Genomic DNA, 22694 nt, shown 5'->3' with positions numbered 1-22694 from the left:
GAATTTAACAGTTTTCATTGAAGTATTTCCTAAGCACTGTTATAGGTGTTGGTACTCTTAGTTCTCATGGGGAAAACAAGAAATGGAACTCTCACTTTTTTATGCCTACTTAATTTGGGCATTCATATAATCTTCACTGCAATTCTTTGGGAAAGGTATTATACACTCCAGTTTACAGATGAGAAAACTGTGGGTCATGAAGATTAAGTTGCTTGCTTATAGGCGATTGCTGAATACCTGAGGATTTAGGGAGGAAGTTTCTTTGGGTCCTATAGGATGACTTAAAGTTATGGATGTAGAGGTGGAGAAAGGATGCTCTAACTTAATAGAGAACATCCTGATGAAAAGGAACAGAGGTTAGAAATCACAAAACTATTTGTGATTTTAAAGATTAAATGTTTTTTGTTTTAATATAACAAAGTTGGGATTGTTTTATCATTAGATGTGTACAACTTTATATATTCTTTTGTATACTGTGGATCTTTGAGAGTGTTAATTATTTTAATATGTTCTTCTAAAATCAGACATGTTGAAATTTTACCTTCTTACCTTTTTGGAGTCATCCTCATTCTCTCCAGTTAGAATTAAATGTTCTCTTCTGTATATCTCCATAGGACAGTGTACCAAATTTATATCCCACACGATGCTTTTTGAAAATGTTCCTCCTGCAGTGTAGTGACTATCTTACTCATTTTAATTTTGTTTACAGTGCTTAATAAAGTTATTCTCACATTTCTGAGATGTTGGACTCTTAGCAAAACGAAACTTTAAAATGTGTTGCTTGCTTATGTAGATAAAACTCCATAAAATTTTTATGCAGGAGAAAGAGGGAATTGGTAAAGGTGGTCGTTTTGGGAGGCTTTTGTCCTGCCAAAGTGGCTATGGATTGAAAAATTAAAAGACCATTCCTTTAAGTTTCCCAGAGGATCTGAACTAGTAGCATCCAGCCAAAGTTAAGGCTAAAAGAAAATTTTCCACAATTAAATTTTTGTAAGATTTTTCCTTTTCTTCTTTTCTAGAAACGTTAGAAGAAATGGACAGTGAGTTGCTTAAGTGTGAATTCTGCGGAAAGATGGGATATGCTAATGAATTTCTTCGGTCAAAACGATTCTGCACCATGTCATGTGCCAAAAGGTATTTCTGTTCTCTTGAGTTTAAAGCACAAACCAACAACCAGTATAACAAAACCAAAAAACTTGTAGTTTACCATCAGTCAAAACTAGATATTATAATATAGAGGAATAATATCAAATAGGTATTATTCGGAGCAGCTTTGGTATTTAGTTATTAAATTTTGCTCTGTGAGAACTATAAATTCATAACAGTTTTCCAGCATAATCTAATACTGAAGTAGCAATCTCCCGATGGTAAGAAGATGCTTAGGAGAATCCTTCCTGTGAACAGACTAATACTTAAGATATCAAAACAATATATATCACCCGATTTTTTAAATCAGTATTGAAATACTTGGATTTATTTTGTTTTCATTTGTTTAAACCACGTCCTGTTAATTTTAGGTTTCTAAGTGGAATAGCTATAGCATTAAGTTCTGCACATTGTTACATTATCAGCAAAATATCTGTTTTCTAAATCTGTGTTTTCACTAGTAATATTACAGGTGAATAGTATTAATAACAAAAGAAATGTTTGGTATCCTCATTGATCTCGTCTCATTTAGTTTACATTTAAAAAAAACCCTCCAATTCTGATGATTGTAAAAAATTCATTAACACAGAAACCTCATTTAAAGTGAAGTAGGGAGGCCAGAAGGGGGAGCTCTCACGCCCTGTGTCCTTCATTCACAAAGCACAACAGGAAATCCTTTGTAATAACCCCTCCCAACTTAATTTTTGCCTCTATAAAGGGATTTCCTCTCTTTTGTTGAGGAAATGGAACAGAAAAATAGCAGAGTAAAGGGAAGAAGTATCTGACTCTCTGTGGTTGCATGTACTGGATTGTTCCCTGCTGTTCTAAAATAAACCAACTCTGCTGGAGAGATATCTGGCTGATTTTTTTATTTACAGTCAACATAATAAATCCTAACATAGGTATTTACCACTAAAGGTGAAGTGTATGCACAGGTTGATTATTTTGAAATTTGTTCTCTGTTCTAAAAAGAGTTTAAGGTCTTAATTGTATACATCTAGAGAATTTCTTGCTTGAACCTGTTATTTAGTATTGTGTCACTAATTATACTTAGTAGAACTTAGTATAAGCATTGTACTATTAACCTAGTAGAAGTATTCTCCTCCAAAAATGGTTCTCAATGGTCAGTCTATTACTCAGATATTCTTTTAGGTCATTGATAGTCCTAATCAAATTATGTAACTCCTGTTTAACTTGGGAATTTTCCAGTTTGCATATACCACAAGAAAGAATAGTGGCTCTCTGATTTTAAGAGATTCAAAAAAGAGGGAAAAGGACTGCTTTTCAACATATTTTAAACGTTTTGACTATTTAGAAATATTTCAGGACATTTAACACCGTCACTCTTCTTTCAGAGATGATTGCTGAGTTATCATGTTATTATACCTTCAGGTGAACCTCTTTAGAAGGCTAGGGGTCCTAATGTAGGAAAATGCAGGTGAGAGAGCAGAAAGGGAGGATAAATTAGGTCAGGGAAGAACTGCTGCTGTTTACATGACTGCCTGTCTGCCTTGGAGATATAAATATTTAGGGATTAAACAGCAAGTGTAAAGTTAGTCCCTTTTTTCTGTTGTCAATGGGAAAGAAGTTTTGTCAATTGATATGAATGGCAGTAAGAAACCGACAGAGCTGAGCCCACAGATGAGCATAATTAACACGGGAGGAGCTTCTTTAATTGTTCTGAGGTAAAATGAAGTGGCCATCTGGACACTTTTTTCTTTTTTATATTTTTAGGGGAAAAAAAAGCCTATTCATTCTCATAGTGCTCCTTACTTCCGCCTCCTGATATTTTCATTAAACATAGGTGAGGAAAACTTATTTTGGTATCTGTATATTGGTCCTAGAACAGTTATCATTAGCAAAGTTAATTGGGATTTATTCTTTTCATTTTTCTGAAGTATTATCTTAGAGCAAAAAAGTTCAGTAAATAAATTATAATGGCAGTTTCATATGTGTAAAAAAAGTAACTGCATATATTTTTCTTAGCCTTTCTACAGCTTTTCAAAAATTGTTTCTTAGATTATTCCTTTTCATTCTCTAGGGCAGGGATTGGCAAACTATGCCCAGGCCAAGTCAATCCTATATCTTATATTTGTATGGCCCCTGAGCTAAAGGTGGTCTGTATTAAAAAACATTTGATAGTCTGTTTTGATAAAATTAAAATCTTTCAACCAACCTTAAAGAATTCTGTATTTTTAAATTTCCCAAAGAGTAAGAGCTATGAATTCCTTGTGTAATTTTGAAATCTCAACTTTACATTTTTGCTCTTTGATTTCAGTAATATTTGAAAAAAGTTTTACTATCCATTTGAGATTTCCTCTTTTTGACTCTATTAACCTCTTTTTGTTAATCCTCGTTTAGAAATTATTACTTGGGATAATATCAGTTCGGATGAACATCTAAGTAGTTAAATCCATCACTTCTTTTTCTCTGAGGTATTATTTCTGAGGTATTATTTTGCTGCTGTAAAAATCCATTATCCTTTCTATTTTGTAGAATGTTTCCCCCTATTGTGCCGTTATTAGGAAAAAAAAATCAATGCCTTATTATAGGTGTCCAGTATTATATTGAGAGCTAAATTATGATATATGCAGAAGCCAATTTTTGACTGTTAGCATAAGTCAACCCATTGAACACTATGGTTTATTTTCTGAGGTATTATAGTCCTTGATGAAGTATATGGCATTTAGTGATTCACAACTCACTTTAAAGTCATAATGAACTACTAAATGGAGTGTCTTATATATCATGTAATATTTTTTCTTACTTGAATTTCTTAGGTACAATGTTAGCTGTTCTAAAAAATTTGCACTTAGTCGTTGGAATCGTAAGCCTGATAATCAAAGTCTTGGGCATCGTGGCCGTCGTCCAAGTGGCCCTGATGGGGCAGCAAGAGAACATATCCTTAGGCAGGTCTGTAGAAACCTTGCTTCAATGTACAATACCCTTTTCAGAAATGCAAGGAAAGTGCAATGCTGTATTTTACTTGTACTACATTTTCCAGCTTCCAATTACTTATCCATCTGCAGAAGAAGACTTGGCTTCTCATGAAGATTCTGTGCCATCTGCTATGACAACACGTCTGCGTAGGCAGAGTGAGCGGGAAAGAGAGCGTGAGCTCCGGGATGTGAGAATTAGGAAAATCCCTGAGAACAGTGACTTGCTACCAGTTGCACAAACAGAGCCCTCTATCTGGACAGTCGATGACGTCTGGGCCTTCATCCATTCTTTGCCTGGTATGTAGTCTAGCACTTTGGCCTTAATATTTTTCTTGTGCATTCACACACAGGAATGATTTTAGATCCATCCACACCTGCCGCACAAAAGGTCTAGAGAAGTACTTATGTATATGTATTAAATTAAATGGCATTTGCTATTGAAATGTGATCTCTTTCCTCTTGCTTATTCCCTCAGCACAACTGGGTATTTTTTCATACCCCCCAAGTCGATAAAAACTGACTAGTCCTGCTTCTGCTGTGACACCTCAGCCGGTGAAGATATTAAAGGTGCTCTCTTCTCTTCAGTCTGATTTCTCTCGAGAGGTCAGTAGAGAGATTGAGTCAGACACTTCTTCCCTTCTGCTCTTCTATTTTTCTATTCTGTTTCCTCATTTCCTAATTTAACCTTTTAAAAAAGAAATAAGAGAGACTATAATTTTTTACATTTTTGAAAAGTAATCAAGACCTTTTAGAATATGATAAATTTTTTTTTTTTAAATTCAAGCTGCTTCTTTTAAAAGAAGCTGCATTCTTGACTCTTTGCAATAAGTAGACATCAAGAATACATCTGAAATTTGCTTTTTTAAAGTAGACAGCTAACATTCAGTTATGATATTCTTTTCCAATATTGAGGGTAACTTTCTGATTTATGTTTTCTGCTCTCTCATTTTGGTATTCTTCCCATCAGCTTAGTCTTTATGTTCATTATCTTTTTTCTTTAATGCAACAATAAGCTTTTATATCCACTTTCTCCAAGGGGTTGGCTATGAAAGACAGCTGTACCTTTTGCTCATAAGACTCACACTGATTATATATGTTAAGGCAATATATTTTTTTAAAGCAGCAAATCTTATTCACTTTGGCCTTACAAATATGGAAAACAAGATTTGAAAATGTTCCCTTTTGGTTTTATTGTAAATCATACCATTTCTCTTGAAACAAGCTTTCCAGAAAAATATATCCCCTGTGAACTTGTCTACAGACTTATTAAAATTAATCCAGCTATTTTTGCTAATTAATCTTTCTGTGAAGGTGGCCACTATCTTAGAAGCAAACTTAGCTAATGAGCTGTGTGAGTGAATAAAGTATATTCTGAAGTATTACTACTTTGAAAGAAATCTGTCAGCCATTTCACTTTACATACAGAATTCTATGAGATTTTATTAAGTTATTTTTCAATAGCTTGTTTTAGAAATGCTAAATAAGTTTGTTTTTGTGTTTTTTAGAAAAACAAGATATGGTCACTTTTAAAGAAAGAAGAAATTTTTTAAAGAGGGATACATTTTTCATAGGAAGATTTTTAAGCACGTACCTAAGAAAACTTAGGTGTGAGTTAAGTGCTGACCATATGGGTTTAGAGTCTGCTTTAAAACTGACGTATTAGAGGATGGTGAGTCTTTACTATTGTTTGTGGCTTTAATATTTAATGAAATAAATTTTAGATTTTAGACCAATGTAGATATCTTCAGAATTAACCCCGGAATCTATACTGGATCCCCTGAGCTATCTGATCTCCTGATTCTATCATCTTTAGTAGTCTTAGTCTTGCAAGTGAACATGAGCTCTTTGTCAACCAGATTTCTCATTTGGGGGGAAATATTTCTTTTACTTTGGGGAGGAGGGCTGGTTCATACTTTGAGGAAAGTGGTGAAATAATTAAAAAGTAATAGATAGTGGTGAATTTTCCGTCACTTCATGTGCTTTTTTTTTACGGCTAATTTTCTAATTTTCCCAAGCTTCCATTTGCTATGAGGCTACTCATGACTGCTTTTAATAGAATAAAGACTAGCTAGCTCCTTTGTCTTGTTCTTGCTTTGAGTTAAAAAAAAAAAAAAAAAAAAACAACTTACTGCTTATAATTTGAAATGCTTGTCTTCTTGAGTTCATCAGGACAATTATGTTGCCAATTGTTTAGAGAACATTACATGTCATTAAAAGGAGACTGCTTTATGATTAAGAATTGCTTGGGACTGTTTGTCTGCTTAATATAACTCTGCTTTTCTTTGATTAAATGAGAATATTTCCAAACTGCTTTGGTAGGCTCAATAATAAGCTTATTTGTGTGATCATTATTTATCCTCTTAAAGCTTTTTCAGAATAATGCCTGTAGCTTAAGGTAAATCTCCTATCAGAATATGCCTTTATCTTCATTTCTCTATGTTCCTCTGGCCTTTTGAGCCTCTTAGCTCATTCGGGGCTTTTTTATCCCCCAAGTAGTCTTACTGCCACGTTTTTTTGTTTTTGTTTTTTTTTTCAGAGAACAAGTTTGTAAATTTTATAATCTCTTATATTTTATTTCTTTCCAGTTGAGGATAGGCTTCCCTCTTTCATCAGGGCACCTATTATTCCTAGAGTTTTCTCTTCTCTTTTTGTAATGCCATCTTGTGAACTATCCTGGTGAAGCCATAATAGAGCTAGTATGCAGTACACCCAAATCTCAGAGCTGTTACCAGAGTGCAAAATTATTTTCTTCTAAACTTTCGTGCATTAAAAAGTTCTCTATAGAAACGATTCTTTTTATTTTCAGTTAATTGCAGTTTTCTTCTTTAACTCTTCCTTGATAATGAACTGCCTTTTGCAAAGATCAGTTTATTCTGTATTTATTGATCTGTGAATCTGCAGTAGATTTGGTTTCTCTGTAGGCATATAAAGTAGTAATCATCTAGAAACATGACTCTTTACTAGTTTTCATACTAGTAGTGGGACTTGATTATTCTTTAGTATTGAGTGGCAGATGATATCTTTTCACCAACCTTAGGGAGGTCATTTTTTTGTGTGAGGTGAGTTTGTTTGGGGTTTAGCTGGAAAAGTGATTGGATGCTTGCCAAATTCAGTTGGGACCCATGTTCATGCGCAGAGGTCCATGCCCATTGTGGTGGCTGCTTCTGGTGTAAAGCCTGTTAAGCTGACTGGTTGCTGCAGTTGAGATGTATGTTTTGTCCCTAGGATGCCAGAAACCATGGATCTTTAGTGCAGTATATCTTGAACATCTAAATTTGTATAAAATTCAATTCCCCTAATGATTTTCTGGGAGTGTATTTAATTTTTCTTTTTCTTTTTTAAGTTACTTTATTTTTTCATTTCTATACTAACGTAGTATAACCACCTTTTTTTTTGTGGTTGGCTTAAGCAAGTGGTGATCTAAAATTTTGAAGCCAATGCATTCATTTTGATCATGCTGCTTCCCTACTTTTCATTCTTTATTATTTTGCTAAATTTACTGTCCACCTATAAGAAAATGTTTGAAGAGGGATCTCATAATGCAGAGGAACAGGAGGAAGGAACATGCTATATATTTTCTTCATGGAGAACTCCTTGTTTCTATTCCCAAATGTAGCTCTTATGGTCCTCATTACTTCTCATTGCTCCTATTTTTTTAATCTAAGTAAGCCCTACCCTATCTTTCTCTCTCTTCTTTTCTTTCCTGTGTTCTTATGAGTACGACTGAAGAGAGAAGAACATTAGTTCTTTCATATAAAGTGGATGAACTCACAACTAGATGCAAGATTAGTCAGTTTTGTCTGCCCAGTTTTGAGAGCTACCTCTGGGAAAAGAAAAGGGGCTTTTTCTATGGTGAGTAATCCCATTTTAATATATAGTTTCTTTTTACGGTAAATGGAAAAAACCATAACAATTTTGCATAGGGTACTTTTGAAATGTCAGTTTTTAAAAGTCTGGTAAATTATTAAAATAGAGAAATTGATAAGCTGGCTGCTATATAGAAAACAGGAAATACACCGCCAACGGTGAAGATGACAAATAACCAAAAGATGGAAACACAGATGAATACAGAAAAAAGTTTATATTACTCTTACAGATAATTTCTCTGTAGCAGATTCTATTTTTTGTTCCTTGTTTATTCACTCATTGTCCTTCACTTATCCAAAAAAATATATATATATAGCACCTACAATGCTTTGTGCTTGGTCCTAGGGTTATAGGGATAACATTATCTTATGTAAACAAGAGGGTAATACATTTGCAGTAGAAAGATGATCATTCCAGCAAAGTTGTGGTATCCAAATGTTTAATGTAACCATTTCCATTTTTTATTATGTTTTTGTATTTTCCCTGGGAATGCCGATTTGAATAGACTTTAAGCTATATTTATTCTTAAATACATTTTTACAGTTTTACTGTCTAAGCAAGTTTCTACATTTTTGCGTTCTCTCTTCTCTTGGATCCTTAATTTATTACCTTCTCTGCTGGTTTCTTTCATCCTTAGTGGGAAGTTTATTCAGTAACCTAGTTGTACAAAATTTGGTGCATTATAAAAACATTTGAGGTTCAGCTACATGCTAGCATTATTTTTGTTGCCTGCTAACGTACCTGCTTTATACTGGGAGCTGAAATATTGGTTATTTGGCAAGATTAGCCAGCAAGCTTATAATTTCAGTGAGAATTTATATTTTATTGAAAGCGGAGATGAGTCCAGTAATATTAAGATTCGAAGTTAAAATTACAAGTCAAGCAGTATATTTCAGCAGCATTGCAATAGAGTGATACTACAATTTTGATGGATTGGTTCTGTCCTGAGTGAACAATAAAAATGTTTTAGATATGCTTTGCAATCAAAGATTGTAAATTAGAATAAGGTACAAATGAAAATGAAAGTGATACTCTGGTACATAACAAAATATTTCTAAATTGTTAATTAAATGGTAGAATGTTATATTTTATTCTCTATACCTATATGTGAAGGATATATTATAGAATGATAAGTTCATGAGGTATAATAGTTAATCCAAACTTGTTATATATGTGACATGCTTTGAGGTAACACCATCGTCCTTTTGGGAAGGTATGGTATTTCTAGATTAATTTGTACATTTTACCTTTCTCTTACTAATTATTTCTTTAATATTATTTTTAGAACAAGAATTCCAAGTAAATTGCTTTACCTGGATTTTGTATTTGTTCTTATTTTCAGAATGCCAAACAATATTCTCTTCTTTAGGAGTGAACTCAAGACTACCGTAAATAAATTTCATTTGTTTCTCAGGCCTGTATTTCAGATACTCAGACCCAGTGAGAGCATAACTTTGACTGTTAGGAATAACATCTAATTGTTGTATATTAATTCTAACTTCCTCTGGTCATACTGCAGGCTGCCAGGATATCGCAGATGAGTTCAGAGCACAAGAGATTGATGGACAAGCCCTTCTCTTGCTAAAAGAAGACCATCTTATGAGTGCAATGAATATCAAGCTAGGCCCGGCCCTAAAGATCTGTGCACGCATCAACTCTTTGAAGGAATCTTAACAGGATCATGAGGCTTTGAGATAACAGCAATGTAACTCTTCTTAAACAAACTTGTAAGGTAAAGGCTCAGGTTGGCCTAGAATATTATCACTTATTGTGGTGGATAGCCAAGCACATTGGGATTCTGCATTAAAAGTTGACATTTCTTCTACAGATATTATAATTCATCATACATTTTCATAATTAGCCAACATTGATGACATTAATTTTACAGGTTACATGTAACATTGAAAGACTTGTTATAGAGGGCCATGATATTTTTCAAAGAAACGTGTTATACTAGATAATTTTTAAAGGTAATGTTTATCATTAATATAAAGAATCCTTTTAAAAGTAATTTAATGATTTACATTTCTCTTCTTTTGATTGTTTTCTTATACATTTTTCTACCCTATAAGTTTTCTATAGGTTGTCATGAGAGATAATTTAGGAATAATTTAGGAGTCCAGTGACTGGAATTGTTTGCAATGAGTTATCAGTATGCATTTAAAAAACATGTCTGTTAGAAAGTTTATAAAAAGGATTGCTTTCTAGCATGAATAATACTGATCTGGAATGAAAAGAGTTGGTTTCTATTCCAAACTTGACCAGGAATTTGATGTGGCTGAGAAAGTTTCACTCTTAGTTTTTGTATATTTAGAGCAGTGGTTCTCATAGATCAATTTTGCTTTCCAAGGGACATTTGACAACACCTAAGAATGTTGTGGTTGTCATAGCTTGGGGGAAAGAGGGAGGGTTGCTACTGGTACCTAACACGTGGGAGACAGGGATATTGCTGAATATCCTACAATGCACAGGACAGCCCTCCACAGCAGAGAATTATGCAGTCCAAAATGTCAGTAGTGCCAAGGTTGAGAAATACTGATGTAGGAGTGATAAATGTTTCATTTTCATCCAAAGGAATATTTTTAAAAGATGAAACATGATAAGGAATACATTATACAATGGAAGTATTCCAGATAGGTAGCATTCAATGTTCTGCTAAAGTATTTTTCCCAGTTTATGCATACTAGAAAAAAGGGATAAAAATCCATTAAATTGGCCTATAAAATAAGGCCCGGCATACAAATAATGACTCTGAGGTACTGATTCATATTGTCTTTCATATCTCTGTGCTCATCTGTACTGATGAAGGCATAAAATACCTGATGAACCATTGTACAGCCTTTTGGCAAGGCATTAGTTTATAGCAGGTATGTGTTTGGTCTTCACATTTTTTCTGATGTTGAACATGCTGGGTCTAGCGAGAATATATATTCCTTTTTTCTTGAATACACCCTTGCATGCTTCCTACAAAGCACTTACCAAGTGATATCTTTTGAATAATCAGATCTAATTTAGTATGTACATGTTTAAAAGGGAAAAAATTTAAAACAGAACCTTTCACTGAAGTTAGTGTTCTATTAGATTTATGACACTAAAACAAAATTGCTGTGGGAGCCCTGAGGGCTTTATAGTCCTGGACATCAAAAATGTGTTTCAGTCCTTTTTTATCTTATCTTTACCATACAATGGAAATTTTTCATAACTGGAGGAACACACAGATATTTAGCAGAAGTTCAGTAAGTGAGGAAGAGTCCAACGGTTTCAGTCATTGTCACTGCTCTTTTCAAAGATTGTGTTGAGCTAGTAGAAGACTAAAGATGTCATTAAAGACATCACAGATATTTATCTTTTGGCTTTGTGTACATTAGAGAATGTTGATTATTTTTATACAAAAATACGGCGGGTAATTTTTTTAATCTTTAGATGCCTCTTGTTTGAATGTATGCTTTGTGGGATTCTTTTGTGTAGTCATGTTTTAAAAAAAAAAAAATGTTTACTGATAGTTACATGTAGGATTAGAATGTGTAATATAGTGTAAGGCTCACGTTCCAGACCTACAATAGCTTATAGTCTATGTTACATATTTCTTTATATCACATTTTAAATTATTGGGCTAAAGTTTCAAGGAAAGGTAGGTACTCTGTAGTCAGTTTTCATTGTGACAGTTGTCACACGATTGACTTTTCCCCTGATCTTGCAATTTCAGAACACTAGTATAGGCTAAGCATTAGTAGAAGATGGCCCACTGTATGAGGGGAGGGGCACAAAAGGAAACCTACCCTAGAATTAAAACTTTATTGTAGATAATAAATGAGTAATATAAAATTGATCATTTGGAAATAGATTTCCCCTTGCAATAATGATTACCTCCCATAACTATATTATCTATAGCCTTTAAGGTATTATTAACTTTGAACTGTGTTATAGGTTCTCCTTTATTTACTCCCTTTTCTAATAGCAGTCATTATATACTTACTAAAAGCCCCTGTGCCTAGCACTGTGTTAAGTATCCAAGAAAGCTTATAAGAGGGATTTCCATTTGAGAGCACCTTATAATCTTAAATCTTATAATAATCTTAAGACTAGTCCAGATCTTCTGCTGTCTTCATTCAAAACATACCAGAAAATATACTTGCTTTTTTCAAGTGAGTTTTTATTTAGAAATGGCTCATTTGCTTTTAACTGGTAGTTCTCACCATTGATTCAGCTGTCTTTCTGTAGACAGTTAACCCATCTTAATTTCAAAGCTTGTTACATATAATGGATATATATGATAACATTGTGCGTCCACCTCTCTCTTGAGCTTTAAACAGTTTTAGTATGATATAGGTGGGGAGAAAGCTATTATTTTCATTTTCCTTTATTTCACTATTTGTTTTAGGATTTTGATTCAGAGGGAATGACAAGCAGAAAGGGGATATGGGAAGTTCTTCCTGCTTTTGCTACCTAAGTTTGCATTTTCTGACTTCTTTAAACTGATATGCACTCTTTTCCTATTGAGGGAAACAAACCCTACAAGTTTGAAATCTTATTTCCTTTAAGTCGTGTGTTCCTAAGAAAGTAAATCAACAGCTGGTTTGTGAAAATTACTTTTTACATGCCATGGATTTTCATCAAGCCTTGTATAGGGATGTATGTGTCTGACACAGCTATGCAGCTTTGATAAATTAGTATAGTATGAGACAGACTTCTCTCCCCAAACCTGTCACTTTTTAAGTGGCATTTAACTATTTCCATGATGGTACTTTTAATTTGCTGTGGCATCCTCTAAACAGACATTTTTTACTCCCAGTTTAAGGGCTAGAAGAAGTAGAGAAGGTAGAATGAGAGGGAGGAAATGTTGATGAAGAGACTTGAGAATGGAGAGAGGTGGGCGAGAGACTTGCTACTTGTTAGTTTACCCCACTTCAACACTGAACAAATTTCTGCACTTTTGAAGTTACTGTTCATGTTTTACCTAGTTTTAAATAGAAATGATTTTTCTTAAGTAGCCCACTTCCTATTTTTGTTTCCAGGTGTGTTGAAACACTTAGAACTGTATGGAATAAGTATTGTGCCCATGCCTTTGAGTAATCTTTATATATCCAGTGTGAAATTATAGTCAGACACTTACTCAAATACTAGTATTAGAATGAAATCTGTTACAGTGCCCCACATCATGGACTTGTTCAATTAAATGTTATAAAGTCATATTATTTGCATTTGCAGGGTTTTGGTACCACCATGGCATAAGTACGGTAGGGAGGCAACACATACATTACAGTCTTAGATTGTATTTACGTGTGTGTAAACAGTTTTGGAGAGAATAAACTATTAGAGATGTATGTGAATGATGCTATCCTCACAGCCATATCGAGCAGATGAAATCCTGACTGAATACTTCAAACATTTTAAAGATCTATTTTCAACCAGCCTGGTTGTTAACAGCCTGGTTATAGTGTGTGGTTTGAAGACCCCTCATCCTTGGTGATTAGCAGGAGCACAACCTGTATATATGCAGCTGGCACTGAGAATTACCTAACAGCATGGAAGGGCTTTAACTAACTCCTTACCTCCCCTAAAGCCTCTGGTCCCAAGAAAACTCCAGGTGAAAACTTTCTTCTTGAAGAGAATTTTGCCTAAAAATGCACAGAGGATTTTGTAATGGGGTTAATTTTAGGGAGGTAACTGAGGCAGGGCTTTCTAATACCTAACAGTCATGTTTTAATGAAACCTTTGGGCAGTGGAAACTGGCCCATCTATGTACAGTGTTTGCTCAGTCTTTCCTGTGCACCACATATGTAGCTAGCTGGGCCTTGAGGAAGGTTTTCCAGCAGGGAGGATAGGGAAGCAGAGGAGACACATAGAAGGAAAAGCATTCCGAACCCAAGAGGACAGTATAGTTAACTGAGTGAGGTTGTGTATTATATGGATATGGCCTTCAGTAGTACAAAATAAGAAGTTGTAATGGTTGGATCACACACAGTTATAACAATAAGTTATAGTTTTATGTCAAGATTTACCTGTAATCAAACTCATTCTTTTACTCTATCAACTGATAGATGAGTTAGTGATTTTTGACGTCTGAAAAAGTGACATTATAATTGGGGAATATCTGTCAGAAACTCAGTGGTTAATCATTATGACTGAGTTATCAGAATTATAGAGAGTCTGTACTTTCAGATACCACAGTTGAATCAACCTTGGAGATTTTTATAAAGAAAAGCATTTTTAAGAGCATATTTTATTTGCTAGGTCGTATGTCAGTCTAAGAGCTATAGGTTTATCTTTATTAGTGTGATTTCAGTAAACACAAGTGTACCTCTGTTTCTTTGATGTACAGTAGTGTGGATCATGATGTAAACTGTTTAATCCACATTCATCAGTATTGGCATTCTACACATCTAGAATGTTTGATTTCATCTGAAAGATTGTGATTCAGTTTAGATAAGCACAAATACAGTAGTAGGAAAAGTAAATGCAGTCTTACTAAAATTTAATTACAACCTATTAAAAGCTGTACATCTTTAAAAGAATTCTTTGGGAAGATCTTCTTTTGCTAGAAGTCAGAAAATGTATCACTATAATTTCCTTCAGAGCAGCAACACAAGCCATTTCTTTACTAAAACATTAAAAATTATATTACTTCTTTGGAAAAAGTTTCCTTAATTTTAAAGATGTCTAAAGTTTTACATATTATTTTCAGAGCTTAATCTATTTTAAAATAATACTATGAGAAAGCTTTTTTTGAAAGTTGTAAAACACTAATACAAATATAATTATCATCATCATATTCCAGAGAAAAACATTTGGCTTTTCTTCAACTTTCACCTTAGTATACATAATTAAAAGGGCATGACCCCGCCTGTTCAGGTCTGATGCCCAGCTTCCCAAATGAAAGTTCTCCCTTTCTGCTCTAAAACATGAACACACACCTTTTAAGCATCATGTTTACGGAACCTTCTGGGAAATGTTTCCCGTGAATGTTTCATTTTTCCTTTTTTTTTTTTTTAAAGCTTATGAACATTTTATATAAAGATGACAGTTTTTCTCTCATGTTAAAGAGGTACACTAGAAAAATATTATTTTCTACCATCTTTGAAAAGTATAGTTACGCCCAGTGATACTGTTGGCGTAAATATGAATCTATAGAAAGAAAAACTGTGCAGAGGTTTTAAAATGTATTGTTTAAAAGAAGTATAGTAATGAATGAGTTTTAATTTGGAAAAAAAGAAACCAATATAAATTTAAACCAGTTATGCTAAGATGGCATAGTTTCAAATTTAAAAGTACTATAGTAAGTCCTTTAGACCTCCTTTTTAAACTGACTCTAGTAATCTGCTTAAGGATTAATAGTAGCCATCAATATTGGCTTAAAAGTTATAGTTTATGGAACATTATCAGTGTTAAATCTGTGCTTTTTTGGAGCTTTATTTGAAGATGAAGAAGTTGGTGTTTCTGAGGGTGGTGGTGAAATAAACATCAACCTATTTTAGAAGGAACTTTTCATTGTCAGCCTTGTTTCAAGCAAACCAGAAGCATCCAGTGTTTAAAACCTTTGTTTAGAATGCTTTGTTAAGTCAATTTTTGTTTTAGGGTAGTACTAAATAGTCTACTTCAATAGTAAATAACAGAGGAATATAATCATTAAATTAATATGACATATAACTGGGGTTTAGCTTTTGCTAAAAGATACTAATTTTTAAGCATCATTTCCTGGGTCATCTACAGTCTTTGTTCACCTAAGGAATAAGGTAGAAAATTCATATGGACAAGCAAATGCGGACATTTTTATAAATGCTTCTTGCTAGTTAACCACTGGATATATGAACATATATGAGCACTATTATTTATGTATTAATCCATTCATTTAGCAAACCGTTTGACCACTCACTATGTGCCATATGGTGTACATGACTTAAAGAACTAGTAATAAGTAAGTAAAATCTTCCCAAACAAAATTTTGATTGTAATTTAAATAAATAATGGACGTAATTATCATTACTTGATGTACTGAATGTAAAGTTGGAACTGATAGGGAATTTTTTTATGCACTGGGGGAAGTATTAGGCTAGATGACATCTAAGGGATCTGAGTGAATCACATCAATTCATATAACATCTCATATACTAAACAGTCAACCTGATTAAGTTACAAAATTAAGGGTACCTAACTGACATTAAGGATTTACATTTTGAGACTGTTGGGACAGCCCATATTTCTAAGAATTATTTTGACACTTGAACCTCTTCCAGAGGTGTTGCTACATAGGGTGTGTGACAGAACAATATTAAGAAGCTAGTACTGACTTACATGTTTTTAACTACAAAAGCTTTATACCGTGTTGACAGTGAAGTAATTTTCTAAAACTGAAAAATCTCAAAGGAGATTGCTGAACAGGTTATTTTTATTTTGTTTTGTTTTTTAGGCAAGAAAGATTATATAAAATATATTGTTATTACAAATATCTACTTTTTAGAAAGCACCCATGTGTTACATGGTAAAGGAAGGTTTTCTTTAAAATGCAGAACTGGTAAACATAAAACAGTTCCATGTTTAAATTGATAAGTATTTGGGAAATTAACATTGAATGAGGTCGATTATTAACTGGGCTGAGATTCCTTACCACTTGAGGGTTTTGTGAATTACATTGTCATTCCTATTGACACAGCTTTATATATTAACATCACTTATACTGACATTCTCTATAAAGATAAATAATGGAAATAACTAATATTAAAAAGACCTTTTATGCATTATAGTCAGTTTTTTAAAGCAGGAAAATGTCCACCTACATGTAAGATTAGAATCTAGAACAAACTGAAAATAGAAACACTAACATCCAAGTAACCAAGCTAGTTTGGGTGTAAAAGTTTTCCATAGCACTGGTTAAAATTTACTTTTAAAATGTTTTAATTTACTCAATTTCATGTATTTTATGTTAAAATATATATTACATATACTTTTTGTATACGCATTCTTAAAATTTAGAAAGTCGATGGAGCGTGCCAAGATGGTATAATTTTAGATGTCTAATTTAAAAGATGTTTAACCACTTCCCAATCATCTCAATTCAAAAGCTTGATAGGTTCTAAAAACTATCCTCAGAGTAAGGAGTGAGCTTGTGAAGGTCTGTGTTGTAGACAGTGTGCAGGAGGGGTACAAACACTGGTGGCAGACATGTCAGGTTTCTTTTTTGCATAAGTGCTTTTTGTCTTTTTGCTTGTTAAAATTTTGTTGTTGTTTTAACAAAGGCAAATGTTGTGATAATTTTTTTTAATATTAAGTATTGATGCTTCAAGCACATGTTAACTGATTTTTTTTTAATTCCTCCTTTTGGTTCCTCCCATTGTTTTAAAAAAGACTTTCAGTTTATCCATCCAGAATGAACAAAAGCATCACCAAGGGGAAAAAACAATTTTTTTTTCTTTACAGAAAACAAATGTTAAGATTATATATAGTTGTATTCTTTACATTGGATATTGTATTAGAGTCCTCCTTACAGGAAATTAGTTTTAGCACTTTTAGTATTAGCATTCCTATATTGGTGTCTATAGCTACAGTTTTAAATTGTATAATCTAAAAATGAAGTTAATTTTGCATTATAAGAGCACACCATGATCTATGTAAAAAGATTGTCCATTTGGTGTATTTTTTTAAAAAAGAAAAGGCACTTTCATATTAACAAGTAGCATGTGTATGAATTTTAGATTTTCCTATTTGTTGTGTCTGTATTCAGTGAAGTAAAATTAAGCATTCAAATGTTTGTTGATGGCAACATTAACTGTTAAATTAAAGCACCTTATATTCTGCTGCTTAAACTTGCTTGTAATTGCACCTTTGTTACCTGCACATTTTCACATAGAATATTGTTGTAACATTGCTTCATGTGGGTCTGGATGGAAGGTTAGTGGGCCTACAGGATCATTTATTTATACTGTTTATAATTCAATAATATATTGTAGACCAGCTGTTAAGTTCATTTCTTTACAAATAAAAGCCTCTTCCATTTGGCTGGTCTATTGAATAATTTCTTTTTTTCTTTAAGCTCCTGAGGCACAGGGAATACATTTCTAAGTAAACAAAAAGCTTAATGAGGGGTTTGAAAAAGTTATAACTTTTCCTGATTTAAAATCTGCAGAGTATAAATCTTTACTAATTAAGTGCAATATATTTTTAGATAGCAATCCCATGTTATTCAATTAGAAAGCAGTACATTTAGAGGAAAAGTAACAGTGCAGAGAGAACAAGATTTAGATACTGCAAAATCAGATACTGTCTATGTAGTTTAATGCATAAGGTGACTTATTTTGCCATTCAGACTGCTTTATTCCAGTAGTTCTCAGCCGGGGGCAGTTTCACCTACCAGAAGAGATTTGGCAATGTCTGAAGACATTTTGGTTGTCATGACTGGAGAAGGAAATGCCACCAGCATTTAGTGGGTAGAGGGCAGGGATTCTGCTAAACATCCCATGGACAGCCTCCCAAAACAATTATCCAACCCAAAATGTCAGTAGTTCTGAGGATAAGAAATCCTACTTTACTTTTTTATAGTGTGATACATTGTCAATGTAATTATAATTTGACATGCAAGTGACATATAACATAACTGAAAATGAATCTGATATGCCATAGAAAGAGACCTAGTCACCACTCCCAATTCTGTGAAGCAAGCAACTGAAATTTTGCTTCCAGGAATATTTGCATTAAAAACATTTTTTTTGTAAATTAGCTAGGTTTAAATTGAGCTAACCTTCCTCTTATATTAAAGAATATTCATACCATCTCATTTTAAGAAAATGATCTTGATTTTCTTGCTTTGAATTTAATAAAAATGTTTAAGTTTGTATCATAGTTGGCAGTCAACCTCAGATTAACGTAACAGTTTGCATCTAGTAGTTTTTTGGGTAACACAAACACGAGTATGGTCAAATGTCAACTCGTTTATTTCGCTTTTTGTATTAAATTAACATCTGTAACATGCAGTTTTTCTGAAGAGGTATAAACAATTTTCTTGGAATTATTTTGTTAAAAAAAAATAACCTAAATAATATCATAGCCCAAGAGACACATTCTAAGATTACTAGGAGGAGGAGGCAGCTTTGGTTCAGTTCATTCTTTATAGGTCCTGAGTCATCATTATTTCTTGTTTGTAAAATGATGATTCTTGTTGTAGCTGTAAGTTTCAATTATTTTTACCATGGTAACATATTAACAGATTATTATTGATATAGGCTTTTCAATTTGCTCAAGATTATGAATTGCAAGTGGAATGAAGCAGCATTTCCAGTTGACAAATGGATCTACAGGTAATGCGATGTCTCTTAAATTAAGCTTGTGACAATTAAACCAGTAAACTGTAGCAATGAGAAAACTATTGACAAAGTACAACCATGGAATGTTCATCTCAATATATCCTGGAATCTCTACTTTAAGTATAAGGATAATTACTTGAAACAATACAAATGGTAGCCAGGTACCGAGAAAGCAGATAAGCAGCTTGGGCAAGAGTGTTTTTTTAGAGTTCACAGTATAACTAGAGTGGGATGAAAAGGGGAAATATAAGATAGTCTTATTCATATAGGAAGTTATCCTAATAGCTTGTACCAAGGTGATAACTTCTGACCAAGAGGTTATAAAAGCCGTAAATAAAATCACCACCATGGAAAATGACAGCCAATAACTTTGAATGCTGACATAGAAAGGACATCGATAAGAATAAACATTCTGTGCGTTCAGGTTTTGGGAGATAGACGGATCTCCCAAAACATAAACAAAGACGGAAATCCAGATTAAAATTACTGTAAAGAAATAAAATAATTTTTTACTCTTAAATGCAAGCTTGGTGGTTTTTGAGAGATTCAGATAATAATCAATATAAGCTATCAGGAAAACTGGATAATGCAAAAAGCCATAAGTAAAAGAAATAATTTGAGTAAACAGGCAGATGTGATATTTAGTAAACCTAATGCCTAAAAGTACAAAATCTCTGAAGTAGCATATAATGGAAATGTTGACCCAAAGTAAAAGATCAATGAATGCTAGCGAAATACAAAAATATTCCATAAAATTTTGATAGGTGCTTTTTCTTTTCATTCCTAATGTGAAGATATTTAATAATATTTTTCCAAATAGAATTAAGAATAGCAGACAGTTACCATCTAAGGGCTGATTTGTTTGATGTAACTGGTACTGAAAAGAGCAGTTTTCTGAAGAAAAAGCAGTCATATTTTTAGTTAAATTTCAGAAGGCTTGCTGAAGTATATATGATAAAACAGTGCTTCGCTTATTTTCCATCCCTGCGAAGAAAAGTAAAAAGAAAACCATGATGTTATCTTGATGCTATCTCTATGTAAAACTTCAAAGTGCAAGCACCTGTAATCCCAAAAAGTCTAATTTAATCCAGTCATTTCCCTAAATAAATATATAAATAGGAATTTATATTTCTCATAATACTTAGAGATTACGGAATATGAGGAAGAATTAATGTGTATACTCTGATCATTTTTTGAGACCCAGAATATCCAGAACTCTCAGACCTATAAGCATAATGTTACTTGTAAATTATTAAACTTGTAATAAGTATAGGTTTTAATGACCTGTAAAAAGATAAAATACTTTTATTTACTGGAGCCAAAACACAGGCTTACAATAGCCTGATGATAACACTCAGAACAGTCACTGATAGCTGTTAACCCAGTCCCACTCTGACTCCAGACAATGTTACCTCACCCCCGCTTTTTGTCTCTTTGTCAGTGAATTTTAGAAATAATGCTTATGGGGCCCTCTAGCAATTCTCAAAACTTTTTAGCTGCAGGATCATCATTCAGATTAAATCTCTGAAGCTCAAAGACATAAAACAGATAGTCAGCTGAAAATAATGGGAACACTGGCAAAGGAAAGAAAGATAAAGATTTATCTCCTGGGCATGGTATGGCACCTGGAGAGAAGAGACAACACAGGGAAGGAACAGGGGTTGAGTATGGATACCTGAGAACATTGAGAAGTGCTGGGTAAAGGCAAAGGAATGGGAGTTGAGGCCGGAGTGATAAATGCATTCGGAAGCAGGAAAAAGAGAAGGTGATGAAAGGTCAGAGAGGAAGAAATCAGTAAAGGATAGAAGGAAGGAAATTGGGGAAATTTATCCTAAAAAAGAAATCACAGTTGACCCAAAGTTGTTCAACCACAAGTGTTTATAAAATAAAACAAAGCAATATAAACAAACAGTAACAAACTCATCCACAAATGCCAACTGGAAATGGGTTAAAAATGATACATGGTACATCCTTACGATATACTATTATGCCATTAAAAGTGTTTCTTGACTTAGAGGAAGACTTATTTTTCACTCCACCTTTTCTATACTTGTTAAATGTTAAACCTTATGAATTTGTTGCATGTTAAAAAAAATATAAATTTCCACAATGTTAAGTAGGTTACAAAATTATGCAGGAACATGTCATCTAATTTTTGAGACGTTATACATGTATATAAAAAAAAAACAAAATGTACACATTGACTTAATAATATGGTAGTAGTATACTTCTAGGTCTGTTAATTTCTCAAACTTTAAGGAAAAAATAAGGGAATATCAAGTCTGAAAAGTGAAAAAACTGAATTTGATTAAAAGCACATAACCAATGATTAAATAGTTTCAAGAAAATAATGAGGATATTGTCTGAGAATAAAAAAAAGAAATCAGTGTAGGAGAGGGCTGTCAGTCCTATTGACAGACTGAATCCTAACTTGACTAAGTCTTTCTCCTAGTTGAGAAGAGAGGTGAACTTTCGGTGTTGTCTTTTCATTCTCCAGTTTTAGCAAGAATCCTGCTAAGTCAGGTTAGCCGGAACCTCTCATGTTCCCTATCTGACCTCCCCTGGTAGCAGATTCCTCATCCCTGACCATGCCCCCAGGCGATGTGTGATAACCCTGGCCTGCCTTCAGCAAGAATTCATCTTACCCCTGCCATTTCCTTAGTGATATTCCATCCACTGACCCCCACCTTACTCCTTGCCTGTGAGTTCCCACTTGTATCTGGAGTCAAGCCCAATCTCTTTCCATCACTGCTAAACCATACTGTCATGGTCCCTACACCTTTGCAGTGGTCCTGAATAAAGTCTGTCTTACCATTCTTCACGAAGTCATGGCAATTTTTCCTTAACATACTCTCATGGCCATAAATCTTCCGTGTCATAAGTTCACTTATTAAGGTACACAAATAATGGGTCTATTTACACACATGTGCATATATCTAAAGACGGTTATAAATAATCATTTAACTATAACTATAGGTATAAGAGAACCAATGAAACAAGTTTTCTTGTATGCTCAACTTATTTTCTATACTCAACTCTACCACATAGTTTAATTTGACCCTCTCCTGAAAAAGTTCCATTCCAGATTTGTGATACGATATACAAGGACCATGGACTCGTGATTACAACCTTGACAAATGCCACTGGCCTTAGATGTGTGTTACTTGGATAAGGAATGCAGATGGAATGATAAGATCACGTGTAGTCCTTCTCTGCCAAGAAAAAAACAGGCCTAGTTTTAAATAGCAAATGTTGGTTTAGAATGGGGGTAAGGAAGAGAAGTAATGTGGGTTTATAAAGACCCATTTTTTAAAAAGTACCTTTATAGTCAAATAATTATCTGTATAAAATCACTTCATCCTTAATAATTCCTATTAAAATAAGCTAAGGAATCCACGTTTAGGCAACATCTAAGGGATGTTACCCGTTTCCATTTCATCACTGACTC

General features: G+C 33.5%; 2 protein-coding genes across 17 annotated transcripts in view; one reads left to right on the top strand and one right to left on the bottom strand.

The window, feature by feature from the left end:
- The window catches only part of PHC3 (polyhomeotic homolog 3), a 104947-nt gene that overhangs the window by 71781 nt on the left and 10472 nt on the right, over positions 1-22694 (top strand). For 8 of the 16 annotated variants that reach the window (XM_016127527.2, XM_016127518.2, XM_016127519.2 and 5 more), the window contains 4 exons: positions 1020-1134; positions 3927-4059; positions 4151-4382; positions 9472-17944. In XM_016127527.2, coding sequence (XP_015983013.2) covers positions 1020-1134; positions 3927-4059; positions 4151-4382; positions 9472-9626 — 635 coding nt within the window. In that variant the 3' untranslated portion in view covers positions 9627-17944. Of the gene's footprint in view, positions 1-1019; positions 1135-2880; positions 3673-3926; positions 4060-4150; positions 4383-4560; positions 4689-5590; positions 7938-9471; positions 17945-19165; positions 21434-22694 lie in introns of those variants that run through there. The other 8 variants (XR_004950511.1, XR_001594760.2, XR_001594758.2 and 5 more) reach the window with 8 other exon arrangements.
- Positions 15254-20224, bottom strand: GPR160 (G protein-coupled receptor 160). The gene has a single exon (XM_036219502.1). The coding sequence runs from the start codon at positions 20157-20159 to the stop codon at positions 19143-19145; it is 1017 nt and encodes a 338-aa protein (XP_036075395.1). The 5' UTR covers positions 20160-20224; the 3' UTR covers positions 15254-19142.

Source organism: Rousettus aegyptiacus, unplaced genomic scaffold (assembly GCF_014176215.1).
Source record: "Rousettus aegyptiacus isolate mRouAeg1 unplaced genomic scaffold, mRouAeg1.p scaffold_m13_p_4, whole genome shotgun sequence".
Taxonomy (NCBI): domain Eukaryota; kingdom Metazoa; phylum Chordata; class Mammalia; order Chiroptera; family Pteropodidae; genus Rousettus; species Rousettus aegyptiacus.
This window is presented reverse-complemented; position numbering and strand designations above follow the sequence as displayed.